Source organism: Hemicordylus capensis, chromosome 4, assembly GCF_027244095.1.
Source record: "Hemicordylus capensis ecotype Gifberg chromosome 4, rHemCap1.1.pri, whole genome shotgun sequence".
NCBI classification, from domain to species: Eukaryota; Metazoa; Chordata; class Lepidosauria; order Squamata; family Cordylidae; genus Hemicordylus; species Hemicordylus capensis.
In genome coordinates this window covers 110,675,896-110,694,028 of record NC_069660.1, presented here as the reverse complement: position 1 = coordinate 110,694,028, position 18,133 = coordinate 110,675,896, and the positions used below count along the sequence as shown (strand labels likewise).

The following is an 18,133-nucleotide window of genomic DNA, read 5'->3' as shown; positions in this document are numbered from 1 at the left end:
TCTTCTCTTAAACAATTTATATACTGCTTTTCATCAAAAGTGGTTTACATAGAGAAATAATAAAAAAATAAAATGGATCCCAGTCCCCAAAGGGCTCACAATTTAAAAAGAAACATGATAGACACAAGCAACAGTCACTGGGGGCACTGTGCTGGGGGTGGATAGGAGGCCAGCTACTCTCCCCCTGCTAAATAAAGAGAATCACCATATTAAAAAGGTGCCTATTTGCCCAGTTAGCAGGAGTTGTCAAGGGATGAATTCAGACAACCAATTCCAATTACCTAGGAGTAAGAACTTTTAGTTAACGTAATGATAACTAAATGAAATGAAACTAATTTGCTTGAGAAGGCTCTATGTGCATTTTATGTGGACCAGCATGCTTTGTAGAAATGGCAAAAACCTAGCTTTCAACAGTGATCATGGCAGCCATTTTTTTAAGAAAGAAAGAAATTGGAACCTTTCAGAAAACTGGCCCTACTATATCTGGCCTCCACAACATAAGGCCCAAGCACCAGATCCAGCCAATGGGGCCTTTTTTTTTTTTTTTTTTGCACTGCCCCACAGGTAGGATTATCCTGCAGCTACAGCAGGAGCCATAAAAGAGCTCTTGGCCTGTCCTGCTGATGAGCCACTTGAGACCCGATGTCCTCCACCCCCACTGACATCATCCCTCTTTTTCCTCACTCCCCCCTCCGACTCCAATCCCATTTTTGTTAATATTTTTAATTTTAATGTAACTATTAATGTGCTGAAAATCAACTTCCATCTCTGCACACCAAGTAATGGTTGGTTCCGGCCCACGGTGGCCTTTAAGTTGTGCACCCCTGCTCTATATGTTACTATCTCAGAGGAAGTGCTCAATTACCAATTTACTAAAATGGCAATTTAGCACTTACAAAAGGGAATTGGTAATTTGAAGTAGCCTGTATGGCAAGGAGAATTTTAGTATGCCCCACTGTGGTCATAAATGCAGGGAAGTGGGGACAAGGTAAAGTTCTCCATGGAACATAGGTGGAGGTTACAGATCACTGCCCCATGACAGATATTATGACCACTTAGAACTGGTCATTCAAGGACAGCTCTGTGAGGGGAAAATGGTTTCCAGAATTCACCCAAGATTTATTGAGAAACCACTAGTTAAGACTATAACTAGGAACTTAAGATGGAAGTTACCATTTTCTACTTCTCTTTTCAGATTATCCAACATGCAGTCATAATGTACCCTACAGAGAACCTTCTCTTCGACCAGCGCAAACTCTTCCCCTGTGGAAAGCTGCCTTTTGCAGGAGAAGCAGGCAAAGCACGCCAAGTGATAGACATTTCCCTTAGCCCTTCGGACCCAGTCAGTGGAATGGATGTGCCTGCCGCAACGAGAACAACGGGTTCCATACCGTCTACAACAAAAGAAAAAGGGTAGAACAAATCACAGAAGCCATTCATGGTTTAATTGCCACTATTGTTTGATTCCCATTGCCATTTATTCAGCAAGAAGAAGGGTTGCTTGCATTGCAGTTACATTTGTACTTTCCACTCCTTCCTGCTTTCCAGGCCTTCTTGTCAGAACCATAAGGGAGATTACATAAGGGCAGGCAAGTTGTTTTGAGGTAAGTCAGCACAGGAGCACCGTTATGCCACATACATGGTGATAAATGGGAGACTATTTTGATATAATCAGGACTGTCAACACATTTGACTTGTACAGCTGTCATTCTGTACAAAAATTATATTGCCACATTCTACCAACGTAGAAAAATCTTAAACCTTCACAATGTTTAATGTTTTGACAAAAGCCAAGATATTACTCTGCACACATACTTTCCAGTAGCTTTTGAAACAAATTTCTATTTAAAACAAAGCATTGTCACCGTCTCTCACACACAGGAAGAAATAAACAATCCACATTAAAAAAAAATCAAATCAGTAGCTACAGTTACTAGCCATCCGCAAGAAAGGTCTGTCAAACAGCCAAGTTTCAGTTATTTAAGTTTAAACTTAAATAATACAAAGAATATATAGCTATTACGAGCTGGGTTTCATGTACCAGAGAGTTTGGAAGCATAACCACTATGGTGGTCCTGCTCCAAGTTCCCCCCAATCCACTTCCAAAGGGGGGGGGGGTGGAATCAGGGCACAGCCTTCCCTCTTGACTGCAGATGACACAGAGGAATATATGGGAGACATCACGTATTCCAAGACACAGGGTTGGGTCATTTAAGGTTTTAAAAAGGAAACCAGCACCTTAAGCTGGGCCTGCTATCTGAAAGCCAATGGATAGCCAGAGATCATGAACAAGAATAGGTTTAATATGTGGCCTACAGCCCACTGCAGCTAATGACAGAGAGCAGAATTCAGCAGCTTCTAAAATGTCTTCAAGTCCAGCTTCACATTGAGCACATTATAGTGCTCCAAATAGGTCACTTAAACATGGATGATTGCAGAGTCTTAAAGTCTGAAATTTAGTATACCCTGAATGTTCTATATGCTATACTCCTCAGTTGCTTAACATAGTGTCCAAACCAGAGAGACAATTGAATCAAAGAATGATAAGCTACTGAGCAAGGGTAACAGAACTCCTAACTATGCCAAAACCCATGCAAGTGAGTACCTTCTGCAATTTTGGGGGTTCTGTAGAGATCTTTTTTTTGTTGTTTGCCAAGCTTCAATCAGCTGCAGGTTTCACTAATTGCTAGCTGGCCCTTCTGTTTATCATCCCTCTCCCTAAGTTTTCAGGTTCTTTTTCTGTGTTTCAACAGACTCATCAGGCTTTATTTAGGGTAAGGCCACAGATGAGTTTTGCATGAATCAAAAGCATTTCAGAAAACAAAAGGTGTGCTTACATTTACCTTCTCAAACAGCAGCATGTATTCCAGTAGTTAAACATTTCATCTTGGTGTAAAATGTAATAAATACAAATTTTATTTGTACACGGCTCCAAACTTCTATCTCTGAGCAGTTTACAGCAACATAAAGACAAAATAATTTAAAACCACAAGTCTAGTTAAAAAGCTTGGATGAATACATGTGTCTTTAGAGACTTTTAAAAAGTTGTCCGAGATGGGGAGGTTCTTGTTTCAGCAGAAAGCGCATTCCAGAATCTCAGGACAGCAACAGAGAAGGCCTGTCCCTGTGAAGCAACCAGACAGCCTCTCCATATGATCTCAATGGGGCTCATAGTGAAAAATATATTCTCAATCAATCATTTTATTTACGGCCGTAAGCCAAACAAACCTAAATACCCAGGGTCTAAGCTGTTTAGGGCCTTATAGTTTATAACCAGCACCATCTATTTTGCTCGGAAACATATTGGTAGCCAGTGTAGTTCTTTTAATATAGGAATAATATGGTCTCTTAAAGATGACCCAGAGACCAACCTGGTTGCCACATTCTGTACCAACTGCAGTTTCCAGATTACATACAAAGGCAGCCCCACATAGAGGGCATTGCAGTAGTCAAGTCTGGAGGTTATCAGCATATGTACTACTGTTCTGAGGTAGTTTATCTCAAGCCAAAGCTGACAGAAAGCACCACTTGCCACTGCCTCAACCCAAGACACCAGGGAAAGGTTTGGGATCCAAAGCATTCCCAGACTGTGCACCTGTTCCTTCTGAGGAAGTGTGACCCCATGCAAAACCAGCAGATCAAAGTTGTCTCCTGAATTCTGACCCTGCACCATAACTACTTCTGTATTATATCGATTCAGTCTCAATTTGTTATCCTTCATCCAGCCCATCACTGCCTCTAGGCAGTCGTTTAGGGAGGTTATGCCTTCTCCTTATGACATTGACATGGAGAATTAAATTTAGGTGTCATCAGCCTACTGATTATCTTTCCCAGAAGTTTCATGTAGATGCTAAAAAGCATTGGAGACAGTATGGAGCTCTGTGGATGCCATATCTATCTGTCTATCTATCTTATATACCACCCAAACTTTCATCTCTGGGTGGTTAATATAAAAGTTCATGTTTTGAAAAACAGTAGTCTCCAAGCGACACTATCTGGAATCTGCCCAAAAGGCAAGCACAGAACCACTGCAAAGAAGTGCCTCTCACTCCCGATCCTCTCAGACAATCCAGAAGGATATTATGCTTGATAATATCAAAAGCCACTGAGAGACCCAGAAGAACCCAGAGTCATGCTCACTCTTTCAATTCCCAATGGAGATCATCCATCAGGCTGACCAAGGCAGTATCCATGCCACTGTCCACCTGAAAACCAGTTTGAAATGCATCTAGATAATCAGTTTCCTCCAAGACTGTCTGGAGCTGAGAGGATGGTGGCCTAACAATTATCTTGCCCAATCATGGAAGGTCTATAGTTGCTTAACTCTGCGGGATCCAATGTAGGATTCTTCAGAAGAGGTCTAATGACTGCCTCAAGACAGGAGGGCATCCTGCCCTCTCTGAGAAGCACTTATACTATCTACCAGGCCTTCTACAACAACCCACCTGCCAGATAGTACAAGCCATGTCGGACAAGGGTCAAGAGAACAGGTTGTAGGCTTGCAACATTCTAAACAGCTTATCCACATCATTAAGAGTCACAAACTGAAACTTATCTAGCCTAACCCCACAAGAGGAGCTGTTGGACACCTGCACATTAAACCCTGCAATAATTGTGGGTAAGTAAGTCAGCCCGAATATGAGAGATTTTATCCACAAAGAATTCATTAAAAATGTCACAACACGTAACAGATGGTTCCAAATTCCGATTCATGGGATGAGGGGAATTAGCCTTCTCACAACCCTAAACACAAGCTCATGAACACAGGCTCACTGGACAGGAGCTTGTGAATGCAATATGAACAGAAGAGAATCGCTTCTTTGCTGCACATATTGCCTGAGCATAGGTCTCCAAATGCGCTTCATGTTGTAGTCTGTTGAATTTGAGTAGTCTCTCTCCATTTGTACTTCAGTCATCTACCTTGCCACTTCTTCTGTATATCAAGTGACCAGTTTCAAAGTAGGTCATAGAGGGCACTTGGGAGTGATCATGTCTACTGCCCTGGTGAGTTTGCTGTTCTGGTCTTCACCAGGGCATCACACAGAATCACTGCAGAGCCAGCACTGCAGACCCAAATCCTCCCAATGCTTCTTGGAATCCTGTTGGATCCAATAACCTTCTTGGGCAGACCATCCTAATAGGCCCGTCACCCCTGCAGAAGTGGACCATGATTGTGAGTCTAACCTTAACCAGACAGTGGTCTGTCCATGACAATGGGGAAATCACAGGAGTCCCCACCCACAGAAAACCACCCTGATGAGTAAAATACCCGATCAAGCATGTGTCGGCCCTGAGACACTTGGGATAGGCTCATAGTTGTCATGACTGCTATGAACTCCTGAACTGCCCTGGACAAATTGGTCTTGAAGCGAACACCATAAGCCTGAGAAACTCAATGCTAAGACCAAGACTAAGTCCATCTTAGTACAGCTACTCTGTTGGGCAGAGATCCTTTCAATATAGATGCTGTGAAGTGAACAGGAATAGTTTACTCCCATTGCATTGGTAAAACAGAACAATTTACCTGCTGGAATAAACTACTGCTGTTTGAGAGGATAAGAACATGAAAGATTTAATGGAAGTAGTTTTAAGTTAAGAAAATCAAAACACATCATCCAGTTGTAAAATTGTAACCACCATATTCCAATCACAAGCCACACCAACATAAACATGTTAGCTGGTATAAAAACTATTTTAACCTAACAAATCTTCAGGATCATTAAAATACCATGTTTAATCGGGAATAGTGACATGATTCAGATGAGGTTAAATACTTTGAAAACACCTATTGATTGAAGTGGAAAAGTTAAGAACATTATATATGTTCTATTGCAATCATTGCAACAAAAGTGATTTATAAGGCCTGGATCGTGCCCAGTGTTTTATTGCAATATGCAGTCTTTGAGTTGCAATTTAATTTAGATCAAGGATGGGGAAGATGCAATTAAAAATTGTTGAAGTGCAGGACAACAATAAGAGCAACATCGAATTACTACAAACGTGATTTGACAACAGCTTATTTACCAACAAGGTAAGCAGCTTTGATATCCCCCATTCATAACAAATAATTTTGGCTTTCCAGTTAACAAATACTGAATGACAGATGGCATGGAAGTTTAAAAATGAGAATATATATATTCAAAGTCAGGAATTTAACACCTTAAACAATAGAAGTTTCCATGTTTCTCGAACGTTTATAAACAGAGGCGCTCTTACCCCTGGACTTCGGGGCTGAGGTCCAGGGCCTCCACAACCCCCGGGGCCACCCAAATCCTATTTAGTCTGTCCTGGGTGGTGCGGTCGCTTGCGGGAGCATGATGATGCTTAATTTTCAGGGGAGGGGGGCCTCCAAATGCCTTTAGGTCCAGGCTCCAAAGTTACCTAGGTGAACCTCTGTTTATAAGCATGTTGTAGAATACAATATCACTCACTCTCCAATTAGTATACAGCAAAACTACGTTCAGATGTCTGGGTAGGAAAACTGTGCAAAAGACAGGCCAGGAGATGTTTTATACACACCAGTGGAGAGAACCCCAAGGTATGCAGGAAAATGTACATGTATTTTACCCCCATTTGCCTATGTTCACCAGCAGCAGGGCAGCATGCAGACATGAGTTCATAGTCAGTGAGGGCTGGCAGTTACATTGCAAGCAGGCAAGCAAGCAGTCTTGCTTCCCTTAGGCTGTGGATCAAAGGGCAAGGCCCAGGATCAAATTGGCAATCTACGAGCATGCATTCTTCAAACCCATCGTTCTCCCCATAGGATTCTCTAAAATGTTTGGGGGCTGCTTTTTCAAAGTTTCAAGAATATTGAGAACAGCATAGTGCTGGTGGAGGCTAAGCTTGCACATCCTGCTTAGCTTCAGCCAATATGGCCCCACATAAACCTTTTCTTTACCTGCCAGCTCCACAGACCTACCAAGCGGCAGCCACATATTAAGATCTCAGCATGTAGATGTGAGCTGGGCCTTCCTGTCCTCTGCTCCACAGACCTACTAAGGGTACACTGGGCACAGTCAATCCTGTGGATCAACTGCAAGGATAAGTACCCCTTGCAACTAAAAAGACAAGATGTACAATACCTGGCATCACAAAATGCCAGGTATCCTACCTGAAGGACTTCTGAATCCAACTTCACAGCCTTCTGCCAATATAATCCTGCACACCTCAAGAGGAATCTCCCCTCACAGTGTAAAAGACCCGGGGTAAATGGATTCATCCCACTGCACATACAGATGCGCAAAGACACACACACAAATTTGAAGTGACATGCATCTACACTTGCAATTTCAGAAGAATTGATAATAAATTTGAGAAAGCATACCTGAAATAGTCAAGTTTGCAGAAAATATCTTTGTCTTTTATGTAGCAGCTGGTGTGCCTTCCTAGTGAGGTCCTGCATACACTGCAAGAGAGACAGCGCACATGCCAGCACAAGTCATTTACCTATGAAGAAAGAAAATGTACATTTGGTAAAGATTTTGTTCACCCACATGAAGAAACCGATTTTAAAAATCCAAATATTAGAACTGTATAGCTCTAAAACAAAACTAGATGTTTTTAAAGTAACCAAACAGAATTTACAGTGCTACTACTAATATATACAAACATGGAGGTCACATTTCACAGAAAAGTTCTAATAAAAGCCCCACAAAATGACTGAGTTTTTAAGCATTGATGCATGCTCAGATAAACTTAAAACTGCTTGCAGACAACTTCTCTCTCTGAACAAAATATTAATGTGCACAAAAATCACTCTGATGATTTAATGAATATAGATGGAATCTTTATTTTGGTCATTCACCAGACAGGACTCTAATATAGATAGTATGAAGATGCCAACTCCTTAAGCTATTTTCAGTGACAGTTTATATGAAATGAACTGTTGCAAGCATGTCTCAAGCCAAATGTTAGCTAAGAGTTTGTACTCAGTGTATTATATAAGCTGGTCTAGCCTTTAGAACACATTTGTTTGTGTAAGCTTTGACAGATAATCATATGAAGAGGCAACATGCATGAATCTGAATATGGAACTATTGTGTTTAATCCAGTAAAGTGTATAATTTGACACCAACCTTGAATTGCATTGAGAGTTTTTGTACGATAGAACTTGCTTAAACAACAACAACAAATATTTATATATCACTTTTCAACAAAAGGTTCCAAAGCAGTTTACATCAAGAAAGAAAGATGGATGGATCCCTGTCCCCAAAGGACTCATAATCTAAAAAGAAACATGAGATAGACACCAGCAACAGTCACTGGAGGTACTGTGCTGGGGGTGGGTAGGGCCAGTTACTCTCTCCCTGCTAAATAAAAGAGAATCACTATGTTTAAAAGGTGCCTCTTTGCTCAGTTGGCAGGGGTAGTTTGTGAAAGAGTGAAAGTTGCAGCAGCTGCTTATTTTTGTGAAATGCATCATGGATATTCACAACTACCATATTGCAACTTAACTTGCTAGTTATGGTAACCATGCTTTAAAATCAACAATTAATTTAAGACTGTTACCTTATTTTAAATTACTAATCCTGAGTGCACAGCTTCATTTATTAGGCAATACTAAATCATACCTTGGAAAAATAGTGTGGACACAAACTAAATTACAGGAACTGTAACATGTTTAAAACAGGCCAGATAAATTAATGGTAATAATTCATTATTTTAATTGGCTGTAGATTTAAGCTAGATGTATCTCATTAAATTTTCATATTTCAAATTAGAATCTCATTATTTAAGACGTATTAATTCTTAAAATTTCAATTCTGAATTGTCTTTAAATATAGCTCAGAATACCAGTACAGCAGATATGTAACTGTTCTTACTAAAGGCTTTGAAAATGAACTTACAAAATTTTTTAATACTGCCTAAACTTCAAACACTGAATGAAACTTGTTGTATCATTCCCAATTGCCATTTCATTATTGTAACTAGGTAAACATGATTCTATGCTACTAGGATTTACCAGCAAACTAAAATGTAATGCTACTGTGTTATATCCTCTAACCTTCTCTTCAATCAAGGGATGGATAACAAGAATATTCCATACCAGCGCCAACTCAAAAGAGACGGACAAATAAGATCAACTGGCTCGTATACAAGAGGAAGGTTACACATCTCTCTTGCTCATGTTTATAAACTTCACTATCAGTCACATGAGCAGTGGTAAAAATTGCTACACAAGATGATGTGTAAACTGTATACTGTTAAAGTTACAAGTTTGTAGATAGCTGCCTACCTATGCCACTTTTTAATACCTTGTTGGACCACATAGGACCCTGATGATTAAATTCCCTATTAAAGTAAGACTCGCGCACCCTTAGTATGTGTTGTAATAACTGACCTTAAATCAATTTACAAATAATCAACTCTTACATGAGTTTTGCATTTACAGTATTCCCTGAATATTTATTGTTGCAAAATAAGATAGATTAGCTATGAAGTTATCAAAACAATTTGCTCTAGAAAAAAAGTTAACCAAGCCTGAATTCCCAATTCATAATATGTTACCTACTAGGAATTGCTGCACTTCTAGAAAGAATTGGAATTAATATAAATTGAAGGGAAAAGGCAAAAAAACCCAGCAATTCCACCCGCATTTTCTTCTCCATATATCCTAATTTTATGCAAGTGAGAATATAAAGTGTGCTGCCACTTTTTAAAATCAGTATTTCAGGAAACAGCAACAAAAATTTAGACCTCCAACTTTACTCTTCTTCAGATCTTGTAGCTAATGATCAATGTCATAACATTTATGGTGTTCTAAACCTGGGTAGGTAGGAACAAGTTATTTTGGTTTCTCTGGGGAGCTTATAGCAATGGGCAACATACATGGCACTTGATGGGTACTTCATATAGAACTTTCACTCACTTTTGGATATTTGATGTGGAAAAATAATGAAAGCTATTATGGCTGAAGATGGCAATTTTCACTAACAACTATGTCATGGGGTCAAGAAGCAAGATAAAAATTAACACATTTGAAAACTCTCCTTATATTTCCTTATTTCAAAGAGAATTACACCAAGACTCAAGTGAAAGAAAGCAAAACTCTTTAAGGTGGTATTTAAGAGATATTTCAACAAAGATCAGAACTAATAGTCTCAAATTTTGTTAAATCCAAGCTGTTAACTCTTTTACAATTAACCCAGGTTTCAACATAGACTAGTGCCTACCAACTTGTGAACACACTACATTCTTAAAGTCTTCACTTGTTCACAGGAGGCTTTTCTGCCACTCTCCCAACTTCTGGTTTACTACCACCACCACGAATACACTGGAGCTACCGGTAAGTCCCTTCAAGGCACCCTAGGCTGGAGCTAAGCCCCCAGTTTAAGCAAGTTTGGATAAGGGTCCGCTTGAAACTCCTCGAAGTCCTCTCCATACCAAAGCCAGCGCCTGCCTGGAAGAGGCCTCCCTCCCTCCCTCCCTCTCCTGCGCCTGATGGGAGAGGAGTAAGGCATTTCCCTTCGAGCTGGCGCTCAGCTCACCTTGAGCAGGTATTTGTCGATGATCTCCAGGCCGCAACTGCTGCAGACGCACTTGCTGGGCGCGCAGCCGCCCGAGCCGGAAGCGAGCGACCTGGGCGAAGACGACGGCGACAGCGGGGCTGAAGAGGAGCACGAGTCTTCGTCTCCAGCAGCCTCTGGGCTTACCTGTCACACACACACGTATATATATATATATATATACACACACGCACCACGGGCCTGGCAGCAAGTGCAGGATGCAGGGCCCCTCTCCCAGGAGCCCCTCCGACGTGCCCCCCCAAACCCTCCAACAGAGGCGCCACTGAACCGCGCCGAGCTGGAGCGCTGCCCCGATGACCGCCACCTCTCCCTCCCTCCCGCCAATCTGGTCTTCTCTTTTGCATGCATCATCTTTTCGTGCCACGCAGTCCCAACTACTGCTGTCCCTAGCATCCCGCAGTACTTTCTCGGTTGCACCCCACAAAATTCCTCGGAGATGAAAAGCGTCACCCGGTCTCAAGACCACCCAATGAGTTTCCCGGCTGGGCGGGAATTTGAACGCGGGGACCTATCCACGCGCCAAGCTGGTAGCCGCAGAGCGCGCGGCGCCTCGCCTTCCCGCGGTGCTGCTCGGCCCTTCTCCTCCCAGGTGGTCTCCAGCGACGCCACTCTCGCCTAGCTCATGCCGCTGCCAGTGCCGTCATTCAAACCAAAGTCTCACGCCGAGCCTCCCGCCACATCCAGCTTCCCCTCCATTTGCCCCAGAGCCTCCCTTCTCCTCTCACAGGGTCTCTTTCTTGCATGCCGACCCCCGAGGGGTACAGCAAGGTCTCGCTTGCGCTCACCAGCCCCGTCTCTCCGACGCTTTTCCGCCTTCTTCCCGCCACAGCCGCTGCTGCAGCTCGTCCACACTCCTCAGCCATGAGCCCCGGGAGCTGTAAAGAAAGACCAGACGAGGAACCACTGAGCGCTCGGGGGCCTTGGAGAAACTGAGGCTGGGGATCCCTCCCTTGAGCCGGGGGGAGGAGGTGAGAAGAAGAAGGGGGGGCGTACTTCTTTCCTCTCCAGCCAAAGCTAAACGAGGGCAATTAGAGGGCAAACAGCCCCAAGGCAAAGCGCTTGAATGGGGCCCTTGAGCGCTAATTGCTGCAGCCGCCCGAAAAGTCCGCCTGGCGCTCGTGCAGGGCGCGATTTGAATGAAAATGCCTCAGCTTGCGCGGCGCTCGAGCGACTTGCCGCAATTAGAGCTCACCGACCACTTCCATCCTGGGGCCTCCGAGGTGTAAATTGCCACTTAAACTCTCGAGCCGAGTCAACAGGCCGAGGTGCTGCTAGACTAGAGGATTATTTTTTAAAAAGAAGTCAGACGCAGAATGGAAGGAGCTGAAGAACATGAAAAGGAGAGAAAAAGTCGAAGAATTGAAGCCAACCAGCTGAATTTAATTGGGGGGTCATTAAAAACAATCACTCCTTTGGGCAATTGGAGGGAGGGGTGTGATAAGCTTAAGGGTGCTTAACAGGGCGAAGAGGTTGCGTTGTGAACCGAGGCTAACTGGGTGGCAAAAGCCCTCACCGACCTTTAAGCGCCGCCCAGTCGCCATAACCTGCTATTTCTTCTGTGCAGAACAAAGCAGTTGGAAAGTACCTCCAACCAACCTCATTTGAGAATCTCCCTTCGTTAAATTTTAGCTACAGAGCAGCTGAATCGAGACCAATTAATGCGGATTAGTTACCTCTTAACACCAAATCAGAAAAGTTAAAATGGAGGATCTTAACTCCTGCAGAGAGGGACTTCGGGGAATCCAGTCCGCTTTAGAGACATGGCAGAGATCGCAGTAGTGAACGAGTAATTAAATGGAAGCGCGTTAAGTTGCCCTAATTCTGCAACCAGTCCATCAGCTACTTATACTGATGGTCTTACTGAAAGCCTTTTGATGGGCGGTGCTGAGCTGACTATGAACCGCTACAATAGTATGCAGGGGTCTCCTCAGAAGCAAGTCCACAGAACTCAGTGGAACTTACAAGCGTACATAGATACCGCCAGAACCTTCAAAGTCCCAGTGGCGGCGTTGATTCTGGAGACTTTCAGGAGCACAATTAAAAGAGGCAACAAGATCGCGGAGTAAACTACAACACCGTAATTAGGTGATTCGTTTAAAGTGGATTCCACTAAATCACAGTAGAGCCAACGGGCCTCAGACTGACCCAAATGAATGAAACCGTTCCAACAATTTACATCATCATTTAAACTTTCTTTTGTAAAACATAAAGGTGTTAACTTCCCACAGAAGCTAATAAAATTACCATGCTAATCCAGAATTCAACTACAGTACTGATTATCAATGCCTCAAGGGTGCTTGTGACTTTTTAAAGGCTATGACAATCACCCCGGAGTAGTCCCATCGAAGCCAACAGAGCTAGGTTTTGAGGATTCTCACCCTGACTTGTTGATCTCTACCAACATTGTTTTGAACTGTCTCGCATGGTGCGCTTATAATATATTGCTTTAAATAGTTCGAAGCAAAAGCAAGGGGGGTGGAATTTTCAAACCAGTGACGCTGTAAAATAAAAGACTACTCCAGAGCAAGAGCTGGAAGCGTCGTCAATCTTCTATACCCCAAACACTCGATTTCTCTCCCTTTTCTCCCCGTGGCCACGTTTTCTACTAACCTCTTTTTTACTTCTACCTGGGGGGTGGGGTGGGGATCAACCTTTTTAAAAATTATACCGACCGTCAGAACTGGAGCGTTTTGTTTTTGTAAGTCCTTTCCCGTCTTGATGTAGCTTTTTATAGGTGTTAGGTGGAAAAAAAAATGCCAATTTGCCTTCGAATTAAGAGTGGGTGGGGAAAAGTTGTCTCCAGCGCACCAAAAGCCCACAGCAAAGAAAGCGAAGAATTGTGGCTTAACCATTCCTGTTGGGTTATAAATTGCAAAAAGCCGCTTAAAGCGGAATAGTCCCATTGAAGCAAATGGAACTACTCCGGTGTAAACGGGATTGCAACTGTTGGCTAAGGCAAATTCGAATCCACTCTGGGATCAAGTTTATACAGAAGAAGGCGATTTCCTGAACAAAGAGGCCTCCTCGCCTTGGGGTTGTCGGTGGGGAAGGAGCAGCTCACCTTCTCTGTTGTGATACGAAGCGCAGGCACGTCCTTGTCGTCCAGTTTACACACAAACATCTGGTTGCTCTTCCAATACATGGCACTGGGCTGGGAGCGCTTCTCACATACCAACTTCAGGAAGGACGACGCTCCCCCCGCCCCGCACAGAAAAAGCCACGCGTTTTTGAAAGAGAAGCTAGAGGAGGAACAAGACAAAAGCAACACTCCCACCCTCCCGGTCTGTGCGTCTTTCTTCTTCAAGGCCTCTGCTGTTCGCAGCTTCACGCACAAGCCTTTTCCCGAGCTCCTTCCCTGCTTTACTGATGTCAGACCCTTGAGGGGAAAAAAAGTTTTGTTTTCAAGTGGGTGGAACCTCCCGAAGCCAAAAAAAAAGTCATCTTGGCTGGCTGTTGTAGCCTCACCTCCTTGTGTAAAACCCGCCTTCCGAGCATGTTCAGATCTTTATCACTACAAGCAAATTCACTCTGGGACTGGGGTTTTTGTTGTTGTTGTTGCTCTTTTTAAAAGGAAAGGCTAGAGTATGCTAACTTGGGATTACCCCCTTCCCTGTCGCCCCCGGTTTCTCCCCTCCTCCTGCCAAAGCTTTCCATGATCTGTATGAAATGCAAGAGAAGGCAGATTGAACAGGCGATGGCGAGGGTTTAGCCATCCTTTTCTCCATCCCCAGCAACGACAGCTACCCGAGCCAGGAACAGCCATACGTCCCTTTTACTTTATCGACTCACTGCATCTTGATATTATAAAATCTCTTTCATTAACTTAAAAAGAGACAACATCTGAGGAGCGGCCCCAAACCCCGATTTGGGAAATCACTCCCGAAAGTATCAAATGTGGGGCTAATTAACTTACAGGCGCTTGGGGCCAAATGTGGGGCAGGAGAGGGCAGCCCGTTTTAGGCTCGGTGGCTTCAGAAACCTACTGCTTTCCAAGTTCGATTTCCCACCCCCGGCTCGTTAGGGAGATGATGAGTTCTTCTGGGCAGGCCGATGCAGATTCCTGAACTGCCGCTCCCTAAACAGACCGCTGTGTAGACCAAACTAGCCGCTTCCATCTGACAGGTGGGGGGAATCCAGCAGGCTCGGGAACTACTTCCAGACACGCGTTGAAGACAAGACAATTGTATCCATGTGTCACTAACTGAACTTTCCCTCTTTATCACGATCTCTGTCTCTCTTTTTCTTATTGTTATCAAGGTGGAAACCGCCGGCGACCTGTTCCTGGGTGAGTTACTTTTATCTTCTGGGGATTCGGTGAGGGATTTCTGTCACCGCCTGATCTAAATGCCTTCGTAGTCTTTCAATACATTTTTAAGACTATGGGTGATGACCGGGACGGTCTGGTGACACGATACAAATCTTGATTACTATATTTTAAATCTGCCTGTTTTATTTGTGGAACTTTGTGAAAATTATTAGCGGGGTCCTGAGAGCGGTTACTCGGAAATACGACCTACTCTGTTCAATCGGTCTTATTCTTAGGTGAGTGTGCGAAGGTACAACCCCACCTATTAATATTTATTCAAAAATAATCTTCCCTGAGTACAATGGGACTGAATATCCAGTAAGTATGTTTAAGAGCATGCACCCGAATGTCTTACTTAGGCCTGACTCAAATTAATGAAACTTACTTGTTCAGTAAGTGTGTTTGTGGGATCGGAAAGTTTTCGCATATTTAATCACAAGTAACCCTTTGAGTTCAATGGTTAAGGCTTACATCCCAATGTGTCTAGGACTGCAGCATATCGTTCCCACAATTCTAGATTATGTCTTGCTGAATGGCAATTACCATTAGCCTTTCTACTCTTCCTTTCTAAATGTAACGTTTTCTTAGGCAAGATTTGAGGCTACATAAGGTTCGAGGAGGTTATTAGCACCTTGGTTTCTTTTTGGTAGTGGTGTGGGGAAGATGGTGTTCCTAGCTCAGTCGTAAAATGTTATTTGAAAATGCCAGTCAGTCTTTTGGTCATCAGGTAACTTTACTCCATCACAAATCAAGCCGTAAGAAAGCGCTTCAGCTTAGGAAGCAGCTCTGTGCAGATCCAAGCCTTATGATGGGCTTTAAAAAATAAATATCGTGAATGATGTTGGAGACACTAGGGAGGGTCGGGAGCCCCCACCCCCATCTCCATCCCCCTGCTCCCATCTCTGTTTCAGAAATCTAACTGGGACACAACTCGCCCACCCAGAAATACATTTTGCCCTTTCTGTCCTCTCACTCCCGCCCCCCCATCTCTCTCTTTTTGCTGGGGCCGCTACTGTCGATAGACTGTGCTTTTTAGAAAGCCTCGGCAGCCGACGCGAGTGAGCTGCGGCCGGCGATTGCAGCTGGGTACACACACCTCACCAAGCGGCATGAACGGCACTTCTCGACATTCCACGGAAGGCGCGCGAAGCAGCCAGTTCGCGCCTGGCGCAGCTTCGGAGTGAAAAACCCTGCCTGGAAACAGATGCAGTGAGGCTGACGTGGTGGGGGCTCTCCTGCTGGGGTAGGGATCCAGGAATCCAGACACGGCGGTTGCTCAAGCCAAGGACAGCCGCCGGGGCTGGTTCTCGCCTTCCCTTTTCCATCGCCAAGGCCTTCTAGCCCTTCCCACTCGAGGTTCCTACCTTTTGCCATCATGTTAGCCTACAAGGCTCCGTGACAACAGAAAAATCTTCTTAGCGTGCCTTTTCTAACCAACTTCTTTTTTTAAAAAAAAGCGGAACCCAATAGTGGACTGCCTTATGCCAGTAGTCTAGTCTGTAGACTCTCTAAAACAGGTTTGCTTCGAGGTCGATGTGGTATTGAGCGTGCCTACAACATCTTCTAATAGAGAACGGGGGAGAGATCATTCTAGAAGATTCAGGGTCTCAGCGGGTCATCGGCCATCTTTTATGGTACAATGGCTATGACTAGGCCAATGCAGAGGGGAAATTAATGATTTCCCCTCTGCACACACAACCTTCTAGGCACACACCACATTATTCATTTCCATAATGTCACAGTTTCTGTCCATTCTCCTATTGCAGCAGCCTTTCTATTTATGGGACTTTCCTGATTGTTTTTTCCTTCTGTTCCCACAGAAAGGACCTCCTCCTGCCTCGCCTCCTTTTCGACGCGGCGCCAGAACGCTGCACACAGGCAGACGCCCCTCCGCTGCTCCCCAGGTTTCACGGTCTTTCGGCTTTGATTTGATGTGGCAGTGGCAGCCCTCTCCTTCTCCCACGGAAGTGATAGTGGAACTTCCGGAGGAGGGATACCAAGCAGGGTAGCATTTGACGGGAGAACGAATATGTCTGCCGCATTTCTGTGTATGTGGCACAGAATCTACTGATGCCCTTGCAAAGGACAACGTCCAGCATCCACGGCTGACTGAGATCTGCCCCTTCCCCCAAATATGGAGGCCCTCTATTTCTCCAGGGATCGAGTGGCTCTCGGGCGGATGCACAGAAAGGACTCCACACCTTGCACTGAACACACAAAGTAACGTCGTAGCCTAACAACTTCTGGGCCACTTCGCCATTCTGCAGCCAAAACATCATCGCCACCTGGGTTCCTACAGCAGAAACCGTTTCGAAACCCACTTTATGAATGGGATGAAATTAAAACTAGGTTGAAGAGGTGGGATGAGACAATCTAGTATTTTGGAACTCCAAAAGCAACATAATTCGAAAGACTCTGGTCTTCTCTTCGCCCTACTTGCAAAGAATAAACACATTTGGGGCCTTCCTCTGAAAAGTGCCAGCAATTACAGAGCTGGTCCGAGCCCGCCAGGGTCCTCCGCGTAGCTGGGAGGTCTTAGACTCCTGTGATCTGTTGAGAGAGGGCTAATGACTGGTGGGAGACGAGAAGGTCGGAAATGAGATAGAATCAAGGAAAAATAATTTGGACATCAGGAAGCCTGTATTTAAGCTGCTTGAAGAAGAAACGTGCTTTAACTTTAGGGCTCCGCCTAGGACTATTTCCTCCCACCACGGGCATTTCGGGGGTCACTGTTAACCCTCTAAATGCCTAATAGAAGCAAGTTTCTTGTGTTGTGTCCTCGACCAGAAATAGTTACGGGTCTCGTGTCTATCTGAACCATATGCTCAATACATGTATATCTTATGGTGCAATCAATGTTCTCTGCATACTGACATGGGAGCAACTGAACTCGATGGGGTTTACTTCCAAATATACAAAACTATGCACCTCATATACAAGAAAATTCTTACATACACGCATCTTGTATACAAGAAAAATCTGCTTCCCTTTCCTATTGTAATGAACAACACACACACACACACACACACACACACAAGCAGAACCCAACGGTGGATTCCCCTGCAGAGCATAATATTCATCCCAAACTCATTACTTGGAAAGAAGTCCCATAAATTCTAATAAGCTTTGGTTTTGATTGCAGATGTTTTTAATGTGGAGTTGTTTGTTTGGAATTTCCCGCGATTTGTTTCAATGATTTAGAAATAACCCGGTTTTCTAATATCTTCCCTGCCTGATATGTTTGGGAAGCGTTGAAAACGTGTTAGCAGCTGCGTTTAAATAAAGTGTTATTTATTTAAGA

The 18,133-nt window shown here is 43.9% G+C and overlaps 1 protein-coding gene and 1 long non-coding RNA gene across 12 annotated transcripts in view; one reads left to right on the top strand and one right to left on the bottom strand.

The window, feature by feature from the left end:
• Positions 1–16,215, bottom strand: part of LHX8 (LIM homeobox 8) — a 27,794-nt gene extending 11,579 nt beyond the window's left edge. For 2 of the 11 annotated variants that reach the window (XM_053250272.1, XM_053250280.1), the window contains exons 1-5: positions 13,588–13,810; positions 11,312–11,401; positions 10,488–10,652; positions 7,325–7,446; positions 1,174–1,394 (exon numbers count right to left, since the gene is read on the bottom strand). In XM_053250272.1, coding sequence (XP_053106247.1) covers positions 1,174–1,394; positions 7,325–7,446; positions 10,488–10,652; positions 11,312–11,401; positions 13,588–13,668 — 679 coding nt within the window. In that variant the 5' untranslated portion in view covers positions 13,669–13,810. Of the gene's footprint in view, positions 1–1,173; positions 1,395–7,324; positions 7,447–10,487; positions 10,653–11,311; positions 11,402–11,519; positions 11,977–12,043; positions 12,063–12,199; positions 12,355–13,136; positions 13,156–13,198; positions 13,218–13,587; positions 13,811–16,196 lie in introns of those variants that run through there. The other 9 variants (XM_053250279.1, XM_053250278.1, XM_053250277.1 and 6 more) reach the window with 9 other exon arrangements.
• LOC128324987 (uncharacterized) lies at positions 14,002–18,133 on the top strand. The gene is made up of 2 exons (XR_008307204.1): positions 14,002–14,811; positions 16,653–18,133. It is a non-coding gene; the product is annotated as an uncharacterized LOC128324987 (long non-coding RNA).